Here is a 25147-nt window from a genome sequence, read left to right as displayed (position 1 = left end):
TCTGAACAAACTATTTAACAGAGGAAGTACACATAGTGTACATGCACGTTACACAGTCACACAAATGGTACACTATCCACATCTTCAAACTCCTTTTTGGAACAAGGTCTCACTATATACCCAGGTCTGATGAAAATAGGCCTACCACGTAATTAGCTTCAAGCAGGTCTGGAGATAATGCTTTAACAGGAAGATTATTAACTTCGATTTGTTTTGTTTTGCTCAGAGAAAAACTAATTGGCTCGTGAGGCAGCTTCCTACAATGTCGTTCTCAGCCAATGATGTGCTTGCTCAATCTCTCAACATACTCTGAACATCAACAAAAGCTCAAGGACAAGCAGAGATGTTATCTATTAAACAAACTAAAGTGCAGATTGAGCTGTGCTAAACATGCAAGAAATCCATCAGGGTTTCAGAGCATGCCCTTTGTTTTGTTTGATGACTTCTTTGTTTGTTTTGTTTTACTTCGTTGTGTTTTTCTTTGGGGTATTGGTGGAAGAGCAAGGCATTTCTTTCTCATGAAGATGAGCAAGGTGCCATTTCATAGGACCATTCTCATTACAAAAAATTATGACAAAGAAAAACTCAAATTTTTATTCCCTGTGTCCTATAAGTATCTCCTTTCAAGATCATTGGCTTAACCTGAAGATGATTACTGTAAAACATGATATATTCGCGGCACGAAATTTTCGCGAATTGCCACTGGCATTCAATGCATATAGTGTAGACAAGAAATTTCGCGTGCATTTTAATTTCACAAACCTTGGCGCTCGCCAAATTCGCGAAATCAAAATGCACGCGAAAATTCCTCGTTTTACACTATTTGAACTAAAAGTCCGTTGATAGTGAGAGAATCTCTACAGATCCTAGCAATTTAATCCCTTTAATCCGTACTCAAAATACCATTCCTGAGCAAACGATCAAAATATGATATGAAATGGAGGTACACTGTGTACATGTTGCTTGGCAGCTGTTCTTCCTCATTTTGTATCTATTGCATTTCTTTCCTGTTTTCACAGACATCCATTTCTCCACCTGCTGTGCCAAGCGACAACTTCCAGAAGCATCTCATGGAAATAGACAGGTGGCTTAACGGTCAGCCGAAGTGACCTTAGCGACTGCTGTCGGGACATCTGGCTAATCAGTGATGACCTCTCCGCTAGCAAGGATGGGATCCCTGATTGGGAAGACAGCCTGAGGAGGCAGAGGGTCGCTACGAGGCGAGGCGCGGAGGAGAAAGAATCAGTCAAAGGTGGGAGAACAAAGATATGCCTACAGTCAGGCAGAACACATATGGATACACTGCACACAGACACACACTAATACACACACACGCACACACACACACACACACACACACATACACACACACACACACATGTTTGACCAAATATGGATATGAAATCTCATAACAGTTAAATCTATATGGATGATTCAGTTTTGTTAGAGAGTCATTTCGAATAAATGCAGTCAATTAGCTGCATGAGTATCATTTTCTGGATAAAAGTGGGCACATATTAAAGGGACTGTATAGTCTTGGTTGAGGTGAGGATTTAGCTTTGACCGTTTTGTGAGGTATTTACACTTAACTTGTAGAAACCACTCTATGAAAGCATACAATTCTAAAGGAAACTAAAATTTCATTTGATGAAAATCGGTTTTGAAATGAATGAGATATCCAAAAATATGGTAACACAAAGAGATCCTAATACAAAGAGATCCTAATGACAGATTTAATTGGGATTGCCTTTTTTTTTATATCTCAGCCATTTCAAGACCAATTTTCATCAAATAAACTGTGAATTCCTCAATAAATTGCACATTCTTTCATATTTCATAAGAGGTTTCTCATTATTTCACAAACACACACACACACACACACACACAAACATTGGAAACCTGTATCCCTACTTGAACCAAAACTATACCATCCCTTTAACATTGTTCTGACAATCAAATACTAGTTGGTCCTCCATCATACTGCTGAATTTGTGGGGAAGAAGAAAAAACAAACCCAAATATCCTTCATATCAACTGACATGTATGGTGTATATAATCTCCTTTGATACACACGTAGAATGTCACAGGAGTTATGGATTCTCTGAAAGTGAAAATGAAACATCATCTATTGTTCTGCACAATAACAGGACTGCCAACATTCACAAATCGAAATCCGGGGGATTCCAAAAAGTTTTCCGGGAGATACCAAAGTATCACATGCGTCTCAGTATATATAGGCAATAATACTTCCCAAAATCGGGAAGGATTTCGATATCCTTTGCCAGGATGTAAAGAGAGATTTCATCTTTCACAGAGACACCTGGTGAGTCACAGAGACTTTTTATACACTGACGCACTTCCATGATATACAAATTTGCAGAAGCAAAAGATTTTCATCCAACCACTGATTCTAAAGGGATGTCATAGTATTGGTGGAGATGAGAATTGGGTTTTTCACCTTTTCTGAGATACCAAGAAACCACTTGTGAAATAGTACAGAACGTACCATTCTAAGAGGAATCCAAAATTTATTTGATGAAAATCGATTTTGGAATGGCCGAGATATCCTAAAACAAAGTAAAACAAAGCGATCGTAATATAAGGGGAATCCCACCTGTTATTAGGATTGCTCTGGATTTGGTACATGTATCTCAGCCATTTCAAAACCAATTTTCATCAAATAAATATTGAATTCCTCTTGGAATTACATGCTCTTTCATATTTCATATTAAAGAGGTTTCTCATTAGCTAACCACAAATGAGAAACCTGACGTTAGGTCTCAGCCAAAACTATACAATCTCTTTAATACAGGAAGCCAATTTCTTTAGGGTAATATAAAACCTGAAAAACCAAGAACTATATACTATAACATCAGAAACATTCATGGCATGAAACTTGTGCAATTTGGAGCCAACGGCTTTTCTCTCATGGCATGAAACTTTCGCGAATTTCCATTGGAATTCAATGCTTTATGAAGACAAAACCTTTCCCATGCATTTTATGATCGTGGATCTTGGCTCTTTGCAACAGTTACATGTACGTGAAAATTTCTGGTCTTACATTAATCCTTTTAGTGCAGAGGCTCAGTCTACTTGGCACATCCGGCCGATGGGGCGAGAAAGAGTGATAACATAATTTCATGATACCTTATGTAGAACATACATATGAGTCTCCTTTAACCAAATACACAAACATGCACACACACACACACACACACACACACACACACTTCATATTAAAATGTAATAAAAATCTCAAGTAAACCAAATCTAAGAAACCTGCTCCTCATCTTCCCCCAACCAATGCCTTTAAAATCTGTCCTCTTAGTATGATAGGCCATACCAAAATGCAAGTCACTGTGCTTCTATTACCTACTCTCATCCCTACTACGGCAGGCAGTCATGCAATGCGTACAAAAACCCTGTGCTGCTTGTGTTATTTACCATTTTACCATCTGTACTGTCTCCTGACAATTGCATACCATCACTTCAAAAGCTTCATCAGATAGCTGTCTTTATACACAACTAACGAGTAATCTTTTTTTTTGAAACCTCACAACAAATGGTGAATGTCTGTCTGGATTTAAAATGCAAAGGGTTGTGTATTATAGCCCCTGCTGTCTTTAAGTCATGCCTAGGGTTATTGTGCTCATGCAGAGGAACAGCTCCTTAAAAAAGAAAAGAAAAAGAAATGTGCATGACTTCCAGCAAGGTACTTTAGCCTTCTAGCAGTTAATTACAAAGTGTGAGAGATAACTACTGCCAGGGGCTACAGTCAAACTAATAGTGATAAAGATACAGTATAGGATGTGTACACGTGTAGGTGTTGCTCTGGCAATAATGATATCTGCACACTGATTCTCTCATGACACAAGCTAACAAAAAACAATGTAGAACTGCATTAGCTTTGACAAGTAATACCTGTCAAGCATTGTACTACGCTGACAGGGACTAAAATTTCTTGACTGACATTTGCCCGGTTCTCTGCTGCTCCAGACAATGGTGGAGAGGGTGGCTAAATTAAAAGAGCAAAGATACACAGCTTCACACAGCTCAATGAAATCTCCCCCTGGCTGCATGGCATTACCATGGTAACAAGACAATTGATGGTGATGCAGTGCTGCTCAGTGAAAGCAAACACGAGTCCATCCACTGAAATTCTCTGAGGGAGTCAGAGGCTCTCATTATATATCTACCGGTATTCTCTCAAATGGCTATTAAAGAGACAGAATGTATAATATCGCATACAATGTCTACACATAGTCATTGATAGGCATCCATCAAGCATTCGGTGAAAGTGCAATTTTTCCTCTATGCAATAACAGCCTGTCTTTCACACTCTCAGACAGTATCATAATAGGATTAACGTCAATTACCGTATGGTCGCCACTTGTGTGTAATTCCTATGCACTTCCCGGTTGGCGAACTAACGATAGGCACTGAATTAGTTTGCCTCCCATAGCCTGCCACATATTATTAGCGTGTGTGTTATACACACACTGCAATGAAGGATGCATCGTCCGTCACCGCGTTTGAAAACCTCCCTTAATCTGCCACCTGAAATCCATTCTAAATCAAAAACATCCTCGCATTAAAAATGGTTTCATCACCTGTTACATATATATGGTAAAATGTATTTTGATTACAATTATTTACGTTTTTACAGAGGAAAAAGGTGAATTACGAATGTATTTTGAGAGTGATGAAAATCCATCGCCCAAGCTGATCTCCGATCGCGGCGCGCGTTACATGCGATGTGAATGTCTGGCAACTTTACGGCAGTGGCGGTAATTGACGTTAGTCAGGTCTCAGTCCCTTTGTACTCTAGTGTCTTTTGATCATCATCATCATCATCATCACCGTCATCATCATCATCATCACCATCATCATCACCATCATCATCATCACCATCATAAAGAAAATAATACATTTTTATCAAACAAGACTGAAGCTTTCCTATTGATGCTTGGTAATAGGCTGCATTTATGCATGTCTTAGGGAGAAAAAAAAATTCTCCTTCAATTTCTGGTAAAGGATGTGGCATGCACATCGACAGTAATGCTACTTTGATGTTTAGGCAAATCGCTTTGAAAACTGCACTGGGCATTTTCTTTATGAGCTCTCACAAACGCAATCTCTACACTGAGCATGTTTCCATTTTCTGAAGTTGCACATGAAAATGGGATTTGGTCACTTTAGATATTGCAATAGCTCACATTCTCCCTCAATTTTAAGCACCTGAACAAGCACAACACAAATCATGAGATGTATCATATTTTGATTTGATAGTACAAGCTAATAAACCAGACACCACCCTTCCCCTCCCCCTTCCCCTCCCCCTCCCCCCTCCCCCTCTCCCCTCCCCACTCCCCTCCATTAAACACTCATATTTTTATGTTTGGGAGCTAAAAAGCAGAAGCAGCATCCTGTTTTCCCAAGCATTTTATCATACGTTGGCATCTTGACATAAAACAGAAGTACTACCATCAAATCTTAGATAGTCAGTGTAATGTTTTCACTGGCCATACATACTGTAAAACATGATATATTCGCGGCATGAAATTTTCGCGAATTGGAGCCGATAGCCTTTTTCATGGCATGAAATTTTCGCGAATTGCTACTGGCATTCAACGCATGTAGTGTAGACAAAAGCTTTCGCGTGCATTTTAATTTCGCGAATTTTGGCGCTCGCGAAATTCGCGAAATTAAAATGCACGCGAAAATTCCTTGTTTTACAGTATACTGGACACTTTATGTATTTGGTTGTTGTTTTTTTCGTGATAAATTATATCTCTTTAGGTTTTTGTTTTTTTCCCAGCACAACTGGTATATATGATGTCAACTCAGCAAAACTAAACAGATCCAACAAACAAACACAAACACAAACAAAAGCAATGTGGATGATTTGATTTAGCTCTTTCATCCTTGAGAGTGCCCACATAAAACCTTCAGCAGTCAATGGTAATAGAAAAGGAGGTTAGTAACGGTGGAAGTCTAGTTTCATGATTATTCAAAGGATGATCATTAAGGCCAAGTAAAAAAAGAAACCAGTTTCTTGTCCTCGCGCGCATCTATTTTGGCCGCCGCATCGATTTTTTTACGATTTACTATTTTCAAAATGGCGCTGAAAATACCAAGAAATTCATAATTCTCATCCCAGCCCGCTCCCCGCCCGCATCGATTTTCAGTTGCCGCATCAACTTTTTTGATATTTATTATTTTTTCGGCCGCCGAAAAAAAAATCAACAATTCACCTACCAATCGTGATTTCTAATTACGCCTTGCGTCCTCTACTTAGCTTTATAAAATGGGTTCAAGAATGTAGCCAATAGGAAGCGCTGAAATGAGACACACCTCCTTCCTTTACTTTAGTACAATTGCACTGCCTGTAATCCTATGGTAGATTGCCGATCGTCTGTGCGGCGGCCTGTCTTCCCTTGTGCATAACATGTGTGGCGTAAGTACGTATACTCTACTATACGTACACTTTGTACAGTACAGTAGACCAAGCGTTATGGGACCGGACGCGTACATGGAGTCACTTTGAAGAGCAAATCCAACGATTTAGCAGGTTAATTCTCACGCCGTTTTCAGAGTATGTTGTCTAGTAGGCCTATATGAGGAGTCTATATCAAGTCTTTAAGGTAAAGGGTGCATATTCTATGTAAAATAAGTAAGTTTTCATGCGGGAACTTAAGTGTCCGGAAACCCAACCCCCCATTATACTTATACTGTATGTGCGGGACTTCCGCCAGTGCGACGTGCGTAAATGTTTGGGACGAACATCTTCGGACGTCTTGACCCACAAAGGTACGTGAAAAACGCTGAAAAATGATGTTAGTTTTCGAATTTTCGACCCATTTTATAAAACAAATGATGCACATGATTATTTCGTGGCGTTAGTGGAGGCGTAGCTCACTCTCGGGTATTTACAATGTAGTGCAACATGCACTCGGCTTCGCCTCGTGCATGTTTCACAATTGTAAATACCCTCGAGCACCACGCCTACACTAACACACTCTAACCTGTGCATCATTTGTATAGTAGTACAGCTGTAGCTTCTGTAGTGCGTATGTAATACACTGTAACGCATGCATTTCACACTGCGAGCTCGGCAAGAAGGAATGACACACAAAGCAGTTGCACTGTAGTTGGATGGGCGGGCCTGGGCTGTGACAGATGTACAGCGCACTCGGTACGTCGTGATGTAGACAGGACGTTGAGCACCTTCTGTACATTTCTCTCGTGCTGTTGCCCGCTTCATGTGCTGCTAGATTGATTGCGCAATGTAACCACAAACCCCGTTATTACGAGATCCGTGGGACCGGCGATATTACCTCGTTATAACCATACTCATTAAAAACAAAGAAAAACATAAGCATGACGTCATATACCCATCCATGAAACTTAAACATAACCTTTGCGTTGTTATTACACAATTATTGAGCGTTATTATTGAGAGAATAAAGGGAGATTATTTGTGAATTAGACGAAGAAACAGAGGCTGAAATGATAAGTAAATTTACTCTTTATTGTAATTCTTGTTTTTTAAGCTTTTTCTAAACACCAGCGCAAATATGGGGGCAAATATATACTGTAGAGTAACATACAGGCCTTGTTTACCTAACTTGCTAGGTATTTTTACGCTGTTGGTGCCCAGCGGGAATGTGATGATTTCATGAATCATTTCGGCTGTGATCTTGTACACATGTACAATGTATGATCGTTGCGCCCAAATTGCGTTCTTTATTTTCTTCCGAAAATCTCTTCGCGTTTTGTACGACCGTCCTTGAAAATATGTGACAGGATTGAATGTGGGAGGTTGTCATCCTGTTTACGCAAATCTGTACCAGATCTATTCAAACTAGTAAATGCGTTTGTTTCTTTTTCTGATTTAGGTTAACATGCATCATTCAACTTTTTTTACGCTACTGTCACCTGGCGAGATCGCAATGATTTCAGAGTAACATACGTGCGTTGTTTACCGCTAACTTGCGAGGTATTTTATGCTGTTGGTGCCCAGCGGGAATTCGATAATTTCATGAATCATTTGGCTGTAATTTTTACAGTGTATGATCGTTGCGCTCGAAGGGATTAAAAATGTGTTCTTTATTTTCTTCCGAAAATCTCTTCGCGTTTTGTACATCCGTTCTTGAACTGTTGAATGCGTTTGTTTCTATTTCCGAGCACCGATTAAGTAGGTTTTCTTGTACACATGTACAATGTATGATCGTTGCGCCCAAATGGATTAAAATTGCGTTCTTTATTTTCTTCCGAAAATCTCTTCGCGTTTTGTACGACCGTTCTTGAAAATATGTGACAGGATTGAATGTGGGAGGTTGTCATCCTGTTTACGCAAATCTGTACCAGATCTATTCAAACTAATAAATGCGTTTGTTTCTTTTTCTGATTTAGGTTAACATGCGTCATTCAACTTTTTTTACGCTACTGTCACCTGGCGAGATCGCAATGATTTCAGAGTATATACCGCTAACTTGCGAGGTATTTTACGCTGTTGGTGCCCAGCGGGAATTCGATAATTTCATGAATCATTTGGCTGTAATTTTATACAATGTATGATCGTTGCGCTCGAAGGGATTAAAAATGCGTTCTTCATTTTTCTTCCGAAAATCTCTTCGCGTTTTGTACATCCGTTCTTGAACTGTTTAATGCGTTTGTTTCTATTTCCGAGCACCGATTAAGTAGGTTAACATGCGTTATTCAACAATTTTGACGCTACTGTCACCCGGCGAGATCGCGATGATTTCATTCACTATTTCGGCTTTAATCATGCACTCATATTTAAAGTATCATTCGTTAAATGATAATGAACACATCCAGATCTATTCAAACTAATACATGCGTTTGTTTCTTTTTCCGAGCACTGATGAAGTAGGTTAACATGCGTTATTCAACTATCTTTACTCTATTTCTGTCACCTGGCAGGATCGCGATGATTTCACTAATTATTTCTGCTTTGATCAATACACGCTCATATTGAAATCATCATTTGTTAAATGATAATGAACAAATCCAGATCTGTTCAAACTAATAAATGCGTTTGCTTCTTTTTCTGAATACCGATTATTGTATAGGTTAACATGCGTTACTCAACTATTTTAACGCTACTGTCACCCGGCGGGATCGGGGCGATGATTTTATTATTTCGGCTTTAATCATCCAAACTCATATTTGCTCAAAACCAGCAAAAGAACTGGAAGTCGGAACTAAAATTGGAAAGGACATAATGATGAGTTGCACACGCATTCCAATTGTCCATTTTTGGTCAAATTTTATTGTCGATACATGAAAAGTTTTTGAATGCGTTATCTATTTTTTTCTCGTTGCGCTGTGGTCTGACCTCATATCACGCACACGTTTCTCGCGCAAAAGAAAATCGAATGATTATGTTTAATAATTAGTAGGAACATCGGAAGGTGTTCCTGTGTCTTCTCGCGCGATTAAGAAGAAAACATGGAAGGAACCGTTCTCTGCAAAACGGGAAAAGACGTGGATAGCGAGATTTCGGTTTCCAATGTTTCATTTGTCGCGTGTTTGAAGGCGGCAATTTGGTCAAGAAATGGAATCTCGTTATATCCGATCAAATTGCTTATGTTTTTCTTTATCATGATTTACCGAAATTGTCCTCGTTATAACCGGAATCTCGTTATAACCGAACACGTAATAACCGATTCGTTCTGCCATTACACGCAAAGGAAAGCGGGACCGACGCGATCACCTCGTTAAAGCAGTTCCTCGTTATAACCGAACTCGTTATAACGGGATTTCCCTGTAGTAGAGGAGACCAGCCAGCCAGCATAGCATGCGTTCTGGAGCTGGAAAAAAAATCGTGGAGTGATGGAGAGAACCGATCTCAAGCGCACCGATCTCAAGCGCACATGTGCACAGCGAACGGCTTTAAATAGTGAATATAGTATTCAACTGTTTTGTATTCTGTCTTTCAGTAAAAAGGAAATCAGGTGGTTGTTTCACAGGGTTGACAATTGGCAGTACTGTCTGCGGCATTTTAAATCCTTGAGCGAATAAGTTTTCATATGAGAAAAGATCTAACTCAGTAAGTTTGTGTTGTGTTGAAAGGCAAAAATAATGCTATGCATTTCCAGAGATAATGGTTGGATTCATAGGTTCAACAAGTGATGCATAAATGTGTATATTTTATGTTAAAAAAAAGTTTGTTTTTTTCCTTACCCTTGATATGACTGAATGAATACAGTCACAGTGTAGTTGAATTGGTATACTTGTCATGCATAAACAGCAATATACGCAGATTTGGTATTAAATTGTGCATGGTACTCCAATGATAAGTGGTTTATATCACACATAAACACATATTACTTTCATTTTGACAATCCACGGAAACTAGTAAGATATCAAATAGTAAGGACCTCCCTCATCGCCTTGCTCAAAAAACCCGGACGAGAAACTACTTTCTTTTTTTACTTGGCCTAATATCAACAACCTTGTGCCAAAATCAGCATCGGATCAATAGTGGGATTAACACGTAGGCAAATTAGCGGGATACAAATCTTGAGATTTTTGCCTGTGTGGACATAAAAAATCTTGCTCATTATCGCAATCATCATCACGACGCAAATCCCAGGAAATCTTGCGCTTATTTCTGAATTATTCAAATAATTAGCTCCGTGGTGACTGTGTGAATGCTGGAGCCAGTTATTTTATATCCCATCATTCAAATCGCACATAACAACAGCATGCGCATCACACCACTGTGACATTTAAGTACAAAAGGGCAAAGAGAAGCACACGCAGATTTATTGCCATTGGCAATTAGCAGGATATTTCTGTACATGTGAACATTTGCAAAAAATCTTGTGATTTGGATCGCGATTATTATCCCCTATTTCTGTCAATGTGAATGCTCGCAAAAACCCTGAGATACAGATTGCAATTGTTATCCCACTATTTTGTACATGTTATAAATGAGGCCAATATCAGCTATTACAACAAAGCTGGCCAAATGGGCAAAAGTTTCCTTCAACACTGCCTAAAAATGTAGCTTTTTATACCCCCACCACCCTGTCCCTTTCTTTCACCCACCTTAGGCTGAATACAATACATGACCTCTGTTAACCCCAGAGGTTGACAACTGATGAACTTCAAGCTTGTGCACTTGTATGTACATTGTACATGTGTGTGATGTGTGTATTTGGAAAGGGGGAAAACATACATGTTCCTTTAGCTTTTTTCATCAAAACATATCAAAATTCACTGCCATTCATTGCAGCTGTCTCCTGAGAGCAGTTTGTACAGTAGATTTTGTCACAGTACATCTCTTTTATCTTCTGTCTTGCATATAATGGCTGCTGCAACTGAACTGTTTTTCTTTCTAAGTATTAATAGCAGCTTGTACAGGTTGTAAACTTATGTAAGGTATTAGAAGCCAAATTTGTGGGAAAGGGTTGAAATACTCTCGCTCTAATCATTGACACATACTCGTCATGCAAATTTCACAAGAGCCCATTACCAGGACTACAAATGTAATTTTATATCGTGTGTCCTGTTCATCAAGGAGGGGGATATACAAGGTGAACACGGAGATATCAGGTGAACAAGTATTTAATTACTATGTATTATACACATGTGGAGTCAAATGACACTCTTCAACTCATAATAATAACACAACTTGGGATTCAAATGAACAACAACCCATGAAGCTCCAGCGAGAAAATTTACCTTTAAGGAGAGGCGTAATCTTCTTGAACGTCTCCACCGGTCCGTAGCGGACATACTGACCCAGCCCGAGCTCCAGCAGCAGCAGGGGAAGTCCCGTCAAGAAGAGAGTGATGAAGTAGGGGATCAGGAATGCACCTGTGTCGTGAAAGAATGGAGGCCAGTTAGGGGTGAAGTTCATGATCGAAGCTTGTTAATCGAAAACTGTAGTCAGGTTTGTTATTCCAAAGCTTCATTATTTTCAAAACACACAAATTCTGTATATGGTGCATTCCCATTATAACGAACACGGATATAACAAAATTCCGGTTACAACGAAGTAAAAATTCAAGCCGCGACATAACCCACTCTATGTATTTTTATTGTTTATCTGTTCAGTCATATAACAAAAGGAAACTGCCGGTCCCAATGACTTTGTTATAAAGGGAAGTCCACTGTACCTACAATGGTGTAGAGGTTTGTTATATAAATTGAAAATGAAAAAAGGTTCATTATTCTGAATGTTCCTTCATCTCAAAATGAAACTAGAAATATCACTTAAGGTGATTAATACCCCCGCCCCGTGACGACAGTCTTACCCAAGGAATGATCTTTCCTTGATCTTCTGCCATTTAAATGCCATTACCATGGCAACGCAGCTTCCGACACGTCCAAAAAATATGTCTTCCACATCTTCCCACCAAGACTATTGCGTGTGCCACATTTCATAAGCTTTTGTCAAAAACTGTGGAAGTAGTTCAATCCACAAGATCTTTCCTTGATCTTCCGCCATTAATATGCCATTACCATGGCAACGCAGCTTCCGACACATCCAAAAAATATGTCTTGCACATCTTCCCACCAAGACCAATGTGTGTGCCACATTTCATGAGCTTCAGTCGAATACAGAGGAAGTAGTTCAATCCGCAAGATCTTTTCTTGATCTTCTGCCATTTATATGCCGTTACCATGGCAACGCAGCTTCCGACACGTCCGAAAAATATGTCTTCCACATCTTCCCACCAAGATCAAGGTGTGTGCCACATTTCATAAGCTTTGGTCAAAAAACTGAGGAAGTAGTTAAATCCGCAAGATCTTTCCTTGATCTTCTGCCATTAATATGCCGTTACCATGGCAACGTACTTTCGGGTACTGTCAAAAAATGCGTCTTGCACATCTACAACCAAAGGCACACATCTGTACCAAGTTTCATGGAAATTGGGCAAAAACTGAGGAAGTAGTTTGCAACACAAAATTTTCCATCATTTTGGCTCATAATATGTGAGCTGTTACCATGGCAACATACTTTTTGTCACTGTCAAGAAATGTGTCATGCTGACCTATATCCTAAGACAAACATTCAATATGAATTCCATGAGAATTGGAAGAACACTGATGAAGCAGTTTTGCCATGAAGCATTTTGCCCTATATTTTACCAATAACATGCCGTTACCATGGCAACGCACTTTTTGCCACTGCGGAAATATGTGTCTTGCACATTAACATATTCAGATGAACATCTGTACCTAATTTCATAAAAATTGATCAAAAACTGTGGGAGGAGTTCGCGACGCAAGATTTGTACCCATTTTTGCCCATAATATGCCGTTACCATGGCAACGTACTTTTGGGTACTGTCAAAAAATACGTCTTGCACATCTACAACCCAAGGCACACATCTGTGCCAAGTTTATGGGAATCGGTTGAAAACTGAGGAAGTAGTTCGCGATGCAAGATTTGCAACGGACCGACCGCCCGACCGACCGCCCGACCGCCCGCCCGACCGACCGCCCGACCGTCCGCTGATTCCTATATACCCCCTTAAAACTTCGTTTGGCGGGGGTATAAAAAAAAAAAGATTCATTTGATATACTAAAGGTTCATTCATCCACCAATATTGAAATATACTTTGTTACTCTAGAGGTTCATTAATCCGAAAAGAAGGTATGTGCTAACGAAACTTTTGAATCACAAATCTTTACTTTGTTTTTGGATTAATGAACCTTTGGAATAACACAACTTTTTTCTTTTCAGAGATAAACATATACCTTTGGAATAATGAACACCATTTCATTTTTGGATTAACAAACCTTTTATAGAACAAGGAACCTTAGGAATAACAAACTGTAAACGGCAGTCAGAAGGTGATACTAACAACCAATACAGAAGTAGAGAGAAGACAATGGAAATGGATTAAACAGTCCTAGACATCTACAGCAAATATCGAAGTTTTGCCTGAGCTGCCAGTACAACATTTCCTATGCATGTAGCAATCAACAAAGATGAAAACAAGCCATTACTTTAACTTAATAACCGTAGGAAGTGAGAGTGTGGTCATCATGCAGTGAAAATACAGTACTGATAGATTGGCATTAAACTCACTGAGAAAAATTAGCTTAAGAAAAGTGTATATGCATCTTTCACTTTCAAGGAAAATACAAAGTGAATATTGAGAGAAATGTCTTTGGCAATTTAATGCTGTTTCATAGAATATTTATGACTTTATACGAAAACATTTAACCATTTTAAACAACCTACGTCAGGTGGACAGGTCATGCCATGATTGAAGTGATTTTTGATATTACAGACTTCCAATGAAATGCTTTGTACTGAAAATCTGACTACAATCATGTAACTTTTATAATAAAGGTCCTTGCCAGTTCATCAGATAACATACAAAGAAATAAACAACAATAGCACTGCTTTTTATTAAGAAAAAGAGATAATCAAATATACTTGCATGCCACTGTCAAGTGTTTCATGAGTTGCAGAAATGAAATGTACACAAGGTGTGTGAAAAACTATCACACCAAATGTCAGTTACCATGAAATCATAACCCGTTCGTGAGAAAATCAAACAGATGTTTATCTATGGGCAAACTGCCTGGTTTCAGTACTGTTCCCACTTCTGTATTGAAAGCAATCTGTGTATACCATCATTCTGTTACAAATCTATTATATTCTGGCCTCTTTTCTTCCACAGTTTGGGGTTTCAGGAAAAGAACAAAACAAAACATAAAATTTCATTTCAGCATCCTAGTATATTTCTTCTCACAGGCAAAAGTTGACCTACTTCAAAATAATAACACCATACTAGCCTCTTTCTCACATTTGTATTAAAATCAATACAATTGTTTACACTGTTATTGAGGTAGACCATATTCCAGGTCAGCTATGTATGCACTGTAACAATATAGGCCTACAGTCAAGAAGTCAGGGTTATCCACACTCATTGCTACAATTGTTTATCCCATCCACCACATGTACTGTACATAAATCATCTAGACAAGACAAAAGAAAAAATGTTACAGCCCACTGACTATATACAAGTGTGCTTCATGATTTTTGCATTATAGCAAGCTGAAGGCCAACCCTAGTCCCCCTACCGCCCCCCCCCCTTGCAATCATGCTGTTGCTCATACATTGTCTGACGGCTAATGTTGCATGAAGTTACAATTTCCACTTTGTAATATTACACTGACACCTCATCTTTCATTTTCCACGGTTACACTAAAAATGTAGAGGGGGCTACACTTTTATGCACTAATTGTGCTGCAGAATTCAAAGAGTGTGTAAGTTGCATGCAAACAAGCCAGCTCCATGTAAACAAAAAGTGAGAGAAGATAAAGACAAAAAAATTACAAAAATAATAGATGAGATAAGCCTGCACCAACACCTGAAAACCTGAGCAACCGTTATATATTTAGGAACATGGTTGGCACGAAACAACCGAAATGACGCTGCAATTTCAAATCTTGACTCTTTTGTAAGCCCAAAACTTCCTCCCCTTTGCTTTGACTGCTGACACTTGACCCTCAAATCAATTTCATAATCATTTGAAGCAAACAGTGGCGTACGTGACTGTTGAGCAACACTGGTCTTCAATGACTTGCAGAATTTTCAATTTAATTATTAATGAGATGACTACACACGTTTCTGTATCCAACCAGAATTTCTGGACACTCATGCTCTCACTTGTACACTTCAGGAAATGGCTAAGAGTTCTCACAACACAGCTGCACTTGAAAGAAAGATCAATTGTCAGTTTGTTGTTGTTGGGTTTTTTTTTTTTAATGTATGCGTGTATGCTGTGTACGTATGTGTGTGAGCGTGTGTGTGTGTGTATGTGTTTTCAATGTAAGATGTTCTCTTACTGCTCAATTTCTGCAGCTGCGAAATCACTGGTATTCAAGCAATCTGTCAAATGTCAGTTGTGCCTGGTTGTATCTAGTTGTAGGGCAATATAATTTAAGGGTGTAACATGGATTTTATTCAAGAGCTATGATCACGTGTGCTTCAAATAAGCTATGAAACTATAAGTTATGAAACTCTGCAGCTACTTAAACTTGCTACTATTCTCACAAGACTTCCAACGACAAATGTCAATTCGATAAAGTGGCATCATAGGCTCAATAATCTAGAAAATAGTGCTCTGTTGTTCTTGTTTTTCATAGGCTGTATTCCTAGCCATTTGAATGGCAAGTCATATCTGGCATGAACAATAATTTTCAAGTGGTTGTAAAAGCTGATGAAGGAATGTTGACAAGAAAAAAATGTAGACAAAACTCAGTGAAAACAAGTGGTCCAAAAAGACCCTGTATAAAATGTAGCAGCTTGCATGTACCTGATACTGCATCTTATGCATGCTTAGAATATGTTTGTAATATTGTTCCGGCATCTAAATTTTTGTTTTCTTCAGAAGTACAATGTAATTTTGTATCTTTACAAATTTAGTGATATGTGATATTTTTTTTCCCCCATGATTCTGCATAGAATATGTCAAAACATGCCACATTCCTGTATGTCTCCGAGCACAATATTAGCCTTCCTCTTCACACACATTCCAGAGATATTACTCTGTGCAATGGCTGGTTGCATGTGTACATTGCATTGCAACATGGTTTCATTTCTGCCTTGAGTTGATACTATACGGACATAAAGAGACATACTGAAATCCATCATTAGGGACATTCTAGGGGAAGAGAATGAAACAACGACAAATCAATAAACATCTGGGGAAAACTAAGCATTTTTTTAAAGGTATATTGCAAGTTATGGCCATTTCATATCTCAGGATGAAACTGATGTCCTACTGAGTATAAAAAACATCATAATACAGAAAATAAAAAAATGAACGAGCACTTTTGGGCATAATGTGACCAACATTTTATATTAATCATGCCATGCTTATAGACAGAGAGAGAGAGGGAAGGGTATTCAATTTATTCATAAATGAGAATAAGAAATAAACTGATTTTTGTTGTTGTTGTTGTTGTTGTTGCTGTTTTTTACAGCACGAAACAGTAGGGTCTTTTTTTAATGTCAAGTGGCTGAAACTTAAAGGGATAGTACAGTATTGGTGGAGATGAAAATTGGACTTTTAACTTTTTGCGAGATACCAAGAAAACACTTACGATATAGTACAGAGCATATCAATTTAAGAGGAATTCAAAGTTTATTTGATGAAAATCAGGTTTGGAATGAATGAACCATCCAAAAACAAAGTAAAACAAAGCGATTGTAATAAAGTGTGGGTCCCACACTTTATTAGAATCGCTCTTTTGTGGATATCTCAGCCATTTCAAAACCAATTTTCATCAAATAAATGTTGAATTCCTCATAGAATTACATGCTCTTTCATATTTCATAAGAGGTTTCTCATTATCTCACCGAAAAATGTTAGAAACCTGAAATTATGTCTCAACCAAAACTGTATGATCCCTTTAACATCATGGTCTCCGCTGGAAGTTCCCTTCTTTGACGATACAATCCTCCTTTGTTACTTGAGTCATCCGAAGTATACATGGATCGAGATCTACAAACAACTGAAAGCCGTTCGAGATGTATGAGTAGAGAGTGAAACCACATCTTTTGTCACTGAATTACGCGCTGTGCAAGTGCTGTGGATGATACGCCTCGCTTGCACTGATTTTTGTTGTTGTGTACATAATGTGTACATATAGTTACTATTAAATGTAGCAATAGTGACTTCTGTAGAAGCTGTTATTTTCTTGTACAGATATTTTCACTAATGAGAAGGCCACAGACATTTTTGCGAAATGTTGTTTTCGCGATTTGACATCAAGGCTATCATAATGAAAAGTGCACTACTGCCTGTCAATACGTGACATTTTCGCATGTTGCAAAAACCTGTGGCCTAACACCGATTTTCGAAATTTGTGAAAATCAAACCCTCGCAAAAATAACAGCTATAACAGTTATCAGGGGCAAAGAGTTGTACAGGCTGTTGCTTGATCATTATTCTTATAAATACTTTTTCAGGACAGACCAACTGACGAGATGTGACTTATTTTGTAATCTTGAAGAAACTTGTATACAATCTATTGTAAAATTTCAATCTATTTTTCAAAGTTAACCAGCATGGTGTGAAAATACACTTCTAGTGTCTCTCAAAAGGTGATAACTTTCTTTCTGAGTCAGAAAATATTGCCGAAAGCTTCACTGCCCTGTCACCTTTGTGTCCCCGAGTTGGCATAAGGCAACATTACTGTAAAAGCCGTTATTTTCGTGAGGGTTTAATTTTCGCAAATTTTCCAAATCACTGTTGGGCCGTGAACATGGCAACATAATGAAAGTATTGCCACTTGATCCTGATCATATTAAATCTAAGAACAGGCATTACTGCACTTTCGATTGCCTTGGTGTCAAATCGCGAAAACAACATCTCGCTCAAGTTCTGTGACCTCCTCACTGGAAAATATCTGTACACAAAAATAACAACTTTTACAGTATATTTGAGACTATTTTTCCATACGTCATGTCATGGCCATGAACGCATTGTCCATTTTTATTTCATCATCATTCATTCTTTAAAGCCACTTTACCCTAGTGGTCAACGCTGTTTCAGAGTATCAAATGTAAAGTTTGATTGAATTTATCGCAAAAAGAGAAAAGCCGTGTGTGGGAGAGTCTAGTGCTTACCGCCACCGCTCTTGTAGCACAGGTAAGGGAATCTCCAGACGTTGCCGAGGCCCACAGCATAGCCCACGCAGGCCAGGATGAATTGGGCCTTGTTCCCCCATTTCTCACGCTGACCGCCAGGGTAGCCACCAGCCTTGACCACTCCCGGGTCCTTCAGGGGGGAGAAACTGGCCTTTGAGGAGGGCATCGTGGATGAGTCCTTTGCAAGTTCTTCTGGGCTGGAGATTCGAAAGAAAATTTGACAAGCAACTATGAAGACACTGGCTACTGTACAAAAGGTGTGTCACTGATATTTCTTCCCCCAACCTCTCCTTCTCCAGTGAGACAAAAAAGTTACTGAGAAACCCAAAGCACACAATATACAAAAAGGTGTGACAATTGGTATTCCCCTGACGTAACAATGAGAGAGAGAAAAAAAAAATGCTGAGTAATCCTGAACGCACAAAATACACATACACAAAAACCACACAATACAAGACCATACAATACTAGCTTCTTGAATACACCCCACCCCCAAAGGAACAACACTAGAAAACCCTGAAAACAAAAGGCATCACAATGCAAGGGCTCTACATCTCTCTCCATTGATAATTTATGGCACACAACTAACACTTGTCCTCATAAGTGGCATACTTGAAGAACTCCTTCTCTCTGGAAATACACACCAGGTGGGTAATCAATATTTGTCAGACAAGGACATTGGTATTGAATAACTCAATTGTAGACACACATGAAAGGAATTAGGATACCATTTGCAGCTGAAACAAAAACCCAGCTTCAGTGCTTCAAAATAGTTTTTATGATTTTATGTGAGTTCAGGATAGAAACAACCAATGTAAAAATTTTAATCAGTGTAATCAACATTCAGTATTGTTATACAAAATGTGAACAATAGTTATAATAAAATTGCTTCCAGACTAAATCGTCTACAGTTATGGTTTAGTGAGAATAGTGATATCTCCTCATATTTTAGACTTCATTATGAATTTTTATACGGTAGGATGTTTTGTGATACAACTGATCTACATATGCATCAAATGTGATAACTTGAACATTTTTTAAGTCACTACTCCCAATGGTAAACAATGCCTTTAAATGTCAGCTTAACACATAAACTGTGTGCATTTTGATACAGCAAGAAAAGACTACCAGTAACTCTTTATATATTCTTTTTTCAAAATGTTTTCTTGCACATATTCTCTGGCTATCTGCCAATAAGCTGGTATGATTTGTGAGGTAAATTTTGCCTTCACATCAGATACCATATTTATGATGATGATGGCCACTACAGTCTTTACATCAGTCCAGGCTACACTGAATTCATTCATTTTCAACTATCAATTTAATGATTTTGTCAATGAGCATTTACGATAATTGCACTATAAAAACATAATTTTCCACACATTCTGCACATCTATCACTGAATGTTAATAGTTTCTCTTTACAATCAGCTTTACACTTAATGAAACCTAAACTGAAAACATAATGGATGCATTTTTTGTTTGAAGCTCTATCAGTCTAGATCCCCCCCCCCCCCTCCCGTGTTTGGGCTTATACCTCGTTTATACTGCAGCTACATGGGGTGTAGGTTTCAGAGCATCTTCAAGGAGGTCCTAAAGTCTGCTTGAAAAAGTGGTCTCTTGTCTGTTAACCCTTTATTTAGCAACTGAAGATTCTGTACATTTATGGCCTGTGGTTCTCTGGAAGGTACAGCAATATGGCTGTAATTTCGACAACTTTCTAAATGATATATTATAGCTCAGTGCATGTTTATTTTTGTCTATAAAGTTATGTTTACTTGAAAGCCTATTCAGACTTTACCAAGAGAATGGTGGGTCACAGAAGTAATTCTGGCATACTTTGTTGACCTTTAACCTCTTCCAAATTACATAATTATGTATATTCTATATGAAAACAAAAACAAAAAAAAACCGGTAAAGTATAAAACTATTACAAAAAAAAAGACAGATGGGCAGTATTGGGTGGGTTAATACTGCTCGGGCTGTTCAAGCAGGCCAGACTGGCTCCGTTCCCATGGTAACCAAGCTCCCCTCTGATACACAGTGCCAGTTTTTTTTTTTTCTTACATAACCACAAATGTGATTGAGCTCAAAAGTGGGCAAGTTTTGTACCATTTATCAGTGGTGGTTGGTATCACAGCAGTGCTATGCAAATTTTGTATTCTGCAGCAGCTGCATCCAGGAAAAAAGGAAGTTTCCCTTGGACTGAAGGAAGAAAATGCCTATGATAAAAAGCAAATCATTTGCCATGTGCTTGGTGTTCATTTTGTGTTCATTGTGTCAGTTACCGGTATGGAGCACCAGTCGTGTCAAGGAAGATGGGCAGAACTCTTCTATACCACTCTCTGGCCATGTAGGCCCACCTTCTTCACACAAAACAACCATGACAATAGCTTTTATCGTTGTTGGGGTGACAAGACCTTGTATCTACAAAATGTCAAATATTCAGGAGGGCAAAAAAAAACATGGTAGCCAAAGCACTGTATCAAATGGGATAGCCTTTCCTTTGACATGCTGTGGTGGCTTCATTTTGGGAGTAAGACAGCTAGGATTTGGACAGGACATCACTGAACTGATTATCTGACTATTTATCCAAAAAGTCATTTTCACCAAAATTTCTGATATGAGGTCTTTGTCGCCCCAGCAACATTATGCATTGGCTGGTTGCCAGCTACTTTTTCTACACATTGCAAAATTTACAAACACAAACATAGCATTTTTTCACCTTTTTTCTTTACGTCAATAGTTGCAAGATTCTGCAATTCATTCATTCATTCACAAAATTCACAATAAAAAAGGCACAAAGTTTTGGTTTGCACTGCACTTGATTTGTATTATTCACAGAAGAAATGCTAATGAAAAGAGTTGTTATACTCTCATCTCTATGATATAGTCAAATTACAGGGAATTGGACAGAAAGAATAAAATCCCAACAACTCTAACTTTTTTATTAAAAAAAACAACAAAAAACAAATAGAAATATATACATACACACAAACACATACCACTCTGTTGAATTGTAGGGCAAACACTTCAAAATACATAACTACCACTTCCACGAAATTCAACTGGAATCTGGACTTGTGGACTATGCAAGAAAACAAGAATACATGTACAGTATCTAGCCACAACTGATAATCTTCTGCAGTATTGACAGAATTTAAGAAGGTAGAACTGACATTATTCCAAGCTGACTGGTCACAAGGACAAACTATGAATAAGGCATAAAATATAATGAAGCTGTAAACTATACTGAAAAAAAAACAAACAAACAAACAAAATCAGTAGCCTACAGTGAAATCACAGACAGTGAGTCAGCATTTTTCTTATTACATCAGCATTACGTGGAGGGTTACATGTGTACTTTCACTGCACAGCAGTATAAACTGCGATGGGGTAATCTCTCATAAAGTAAAAAATAACATGTGACTCAGTCTTAAAGACATAATTTACCATTTGCAGATGAAACAGAAACACAGCTTTAGTGCTTCAAAATAGTTCTAAACTGTGAGTAAGGAATAGAAATAATGTAAAAATGCTTATCAATATAATCAATGTTAAGTATTGTTAAATACATAATGTGAACAATAACCATAATAAAATTGTTTCTAGAATACACTGTCAACAGTTATGGTTTATTGAGAAAACAGTGATATCTCCTTATATTTTAGGCTTTATCGTGTCATATCTTTATGGTAAGATATTTTGTGAAAAAACTGACCTGCACATATGCATCAAATGTGATATCTTGAACATTTTGTAAATCGCTGCTCCCAATGGTAAACAATTACCTTTAAGTACTCACAAAAATCTGCACATGTTTGCAAGACCAACATGCAACAATAGCAAAATAATGCAAAAATGGGCAAAAAGGAAAATTGGCTTCAACTGTGAGTCATAAAGAGTTTTGGGGTAAAATATATGACATCACAGCTACCACTTCAAACTTGTGTCAACAAAATGCAAAGCTATTATCAGAAAAAGACAAATGAGACTTGCTGCTGATGGCATGCTTAATTACATTTGGAGTACCAGGTAAGCCCATATGTGCGCATTAGTGCAAATGACCTTTCGCTTTTCTCAGTTGCAATAGCTGGGAACTTCACTCGTTTTCAGAGCGACATAAAGCATATCAAGCCTGCCCGATGACAACTGATGGAATTTCATCCATGTTAGAACAAAGTACGAACTTGCATCTATAGACCAGGTGACCAGAATGGTCCATTAACTAACAATAGGTGAAGATTCCACTTTATTGTTTTGCAATGAATGCTTTAAGACAAACTCTCAATATTGCAAAATATCAGGTTTGCTGTCAGGTGGATGTAATGGCAAGCGCTATTCATAACATTCATTTAAGAGACATATTTCCCTTTTGCAAACATCACAGAATTTTGCATGGTTGAAGAGAAGGGTCGCTCAATTTCCTGCATAAAATTATTACATAATACATCATGTCACATGAGAATATGTTCCTCTTTTGTACCAAGAATAACATATTTTCTTTTTCTTTTTTTTTGGGGGGGGGGGGGAGGAGGAGGGTCTAAAAATTCACTGGAAATCCATAGTACATATACTCCCTCCCTTGTAAAGAAGATTCCACTTTTTACTATTCTGAAGAAAGGTCTAATCACTCCCTAATACCAGCATATAAAAGGAGTCTAATTATCAGGATTCCAAAAGGGACACTTGAGCCGTTAAAACTTCAACGAATTTAAAAACCCCCACATATCTGTTCGAATACAAACTCTGCTCATGCACAAAGTGGAACTACCAACTGGCTTATCATTTCATTCTACGCCAGTCCCTGGCTCTATACAAACACAAAAGCTTGGGGTTGGATGACTGAATCCTACTTCAAGAACCTACATTTTTGCTCTCACAATTCTCTGATCTATCAAAGCCAACATCCACAGTAATCCGTCTCATTAAAATGATTCCCTTTCAGATTCAACTGTTTGTGTCATGGAATTCTGCAGCACTCTTTGGGTGTGTTTATCAACTCACTTCAGGTGTAGACTTCAATATTTCAGGGAGATTACAGCAGATGATCAACGCAAAGCTGCTTTGATTATGGGCGGTGGAAATGCCTTTCCGAAACACTGAAACAAGTGTGATCGCAACTCAGTCAAAAGCGCGTTTCTGCCGAGATGACAGATGCAAAGTCGTTTTGAAATGCATTTATAGCTCAAACCTGCTCACAATAACCACTGCCAAAGTAATCCATACATCTCTGCTCCATGGGTCAAACTGTGTAATGGAGCTGCACAGCAACAAGGCCTCCCTCTTGACTCAGGAAAGAGGTGATAAAAGCAACAAGTCGAGAAACGCAATCCGAAAGGCCTTTGCAAATGAGTTTTGATACTGGGTATTGAGACATGTTACAAACATGAAAAATATGAAATTCTTTCGTCGAGTTATTTTCATTGCGATTGATTGACAAATTGCCCTATAGATCGTTGAAAATATGCACAGAATTGATCAGTGTTTTAGTAGGAGCCATGATAAAAGAAGTCATGGATATACATACATGTATACTTCAGCAGGATTATTGACCTCTTGAAACATTTTCTGGGTTGAGTTCATCACAAGCCACAAGCTAGTAGTATATTACCAAAGATCATGTGGCCACAACACTGAAGCAAATATTCCTATACCAGTACTGTAAAATGAGGCATTTTTGCGAATTTCGCAAGCGCCAAGATTTGCGAAATTAAAATGCACGCGAAAGTCCTTGTTTACACTACATGCATTGAATGCCAGTGGCACTTCGCGAAAATTTCATGCCATGAAAAAGGCTGTCGGTTCCAATTCGCAAAAAATTCATGCCACGAATATATCACGTTTTACAGTAACTATAACTGAGGCAAGTACTACACTAAAATCCACTGAGAAAGCACTACAGTGCTACCATTGGAGGGAAGGTCAGTATAACATGTAAAATGCCAAATGATTCGTCCTTGAACCACTATTGTGATGATATTGTGTCTCCTGTCCTTGGGTAGTTGACTATCCTGCAAATTTAATACCAATTTATGGACTGGCCTGGAGGGGATACTACATTTGTATTGCCTGAACTAGAATTGTTGTGCACTAACAGAGTAAGGACAATTGGGCCTATTTGAGTCTAGTTCAGGGCAATTAATGCACTATCCCCTCCCCCCCCAAAGATAAATAAATCGTGTAGACAAATTAAAAAAAAAAATAGCCAGTCCATATCATCATTACTCACAAAAAACAGACATCTATACATCGTGAGAGCAAATTTCAATATTGACAATCAATGAACAAGTAATCAAATCAAAGAGGAAAAAACAGAGACATTTAGCAGGCAATATGTTATCACTGGACGCCCAGCTAGCCATCACTTGCTTTTTAATAACGCGCAAATGCTTGCCAAGTAGCAAAGTACAATGTGCCAATTCATTTTGCTGAAGGTGGGTGATAGTATGTTTACAGCATCTCTCCAACTTACTGCCAAGTATTACACAAA

General features: G+C 38.3%; 1 protein-coding gene across 1 annotated transcript in view; it reads right to left on the bottom strand.

The window, feature by feature from the left end:
- The window catches only part of LOC139735205 (sodium- and chloride-dependent GABA transporter ine-like), a 72519-nt gene that overhangs the window by 39693 nt on the left and 7679 nt on the right, over positions 1 to 25147 (bottom strand). Inside the window, exons 2-3 of the mRNA XM_071645964.1 lie at positions 18635 to 18852; positions 11716 to 11850 (exon numbers count right to left, since the gene is read on the bottom strand). Coding sequence (XP_071502065.1) covers positions 11716 to 11850; positions 18635 to 18852 — 353 coding nt within the window. The remainder of the gene's footprint in view (positions 1 to 11715; positions 11851 to 18634; positions 18853 to 25147) is intronic.

This window comes from Diadema antillarum, unplaced genomic scaffold, assembly GCF_040938485.1.
Source record: "Diadema antillarum isolate AM-2024a unplaced genomic scaffold, OU_Dant_1.0 seq00000565_RagTag, whole genome shotgun sequence".
NCBI classification, from domain to species: Eukaryota; Metazoa; Echinodermata; class Echinoidea; order Diadematoida; family Diadematidae; genus Diadema; species Diadema antillarum.
The sequence above is the reverse complement of the archived record's forward strand: the minus strand, read 5'-3'. Positions and strand labels throughout refer to the sequence as shown.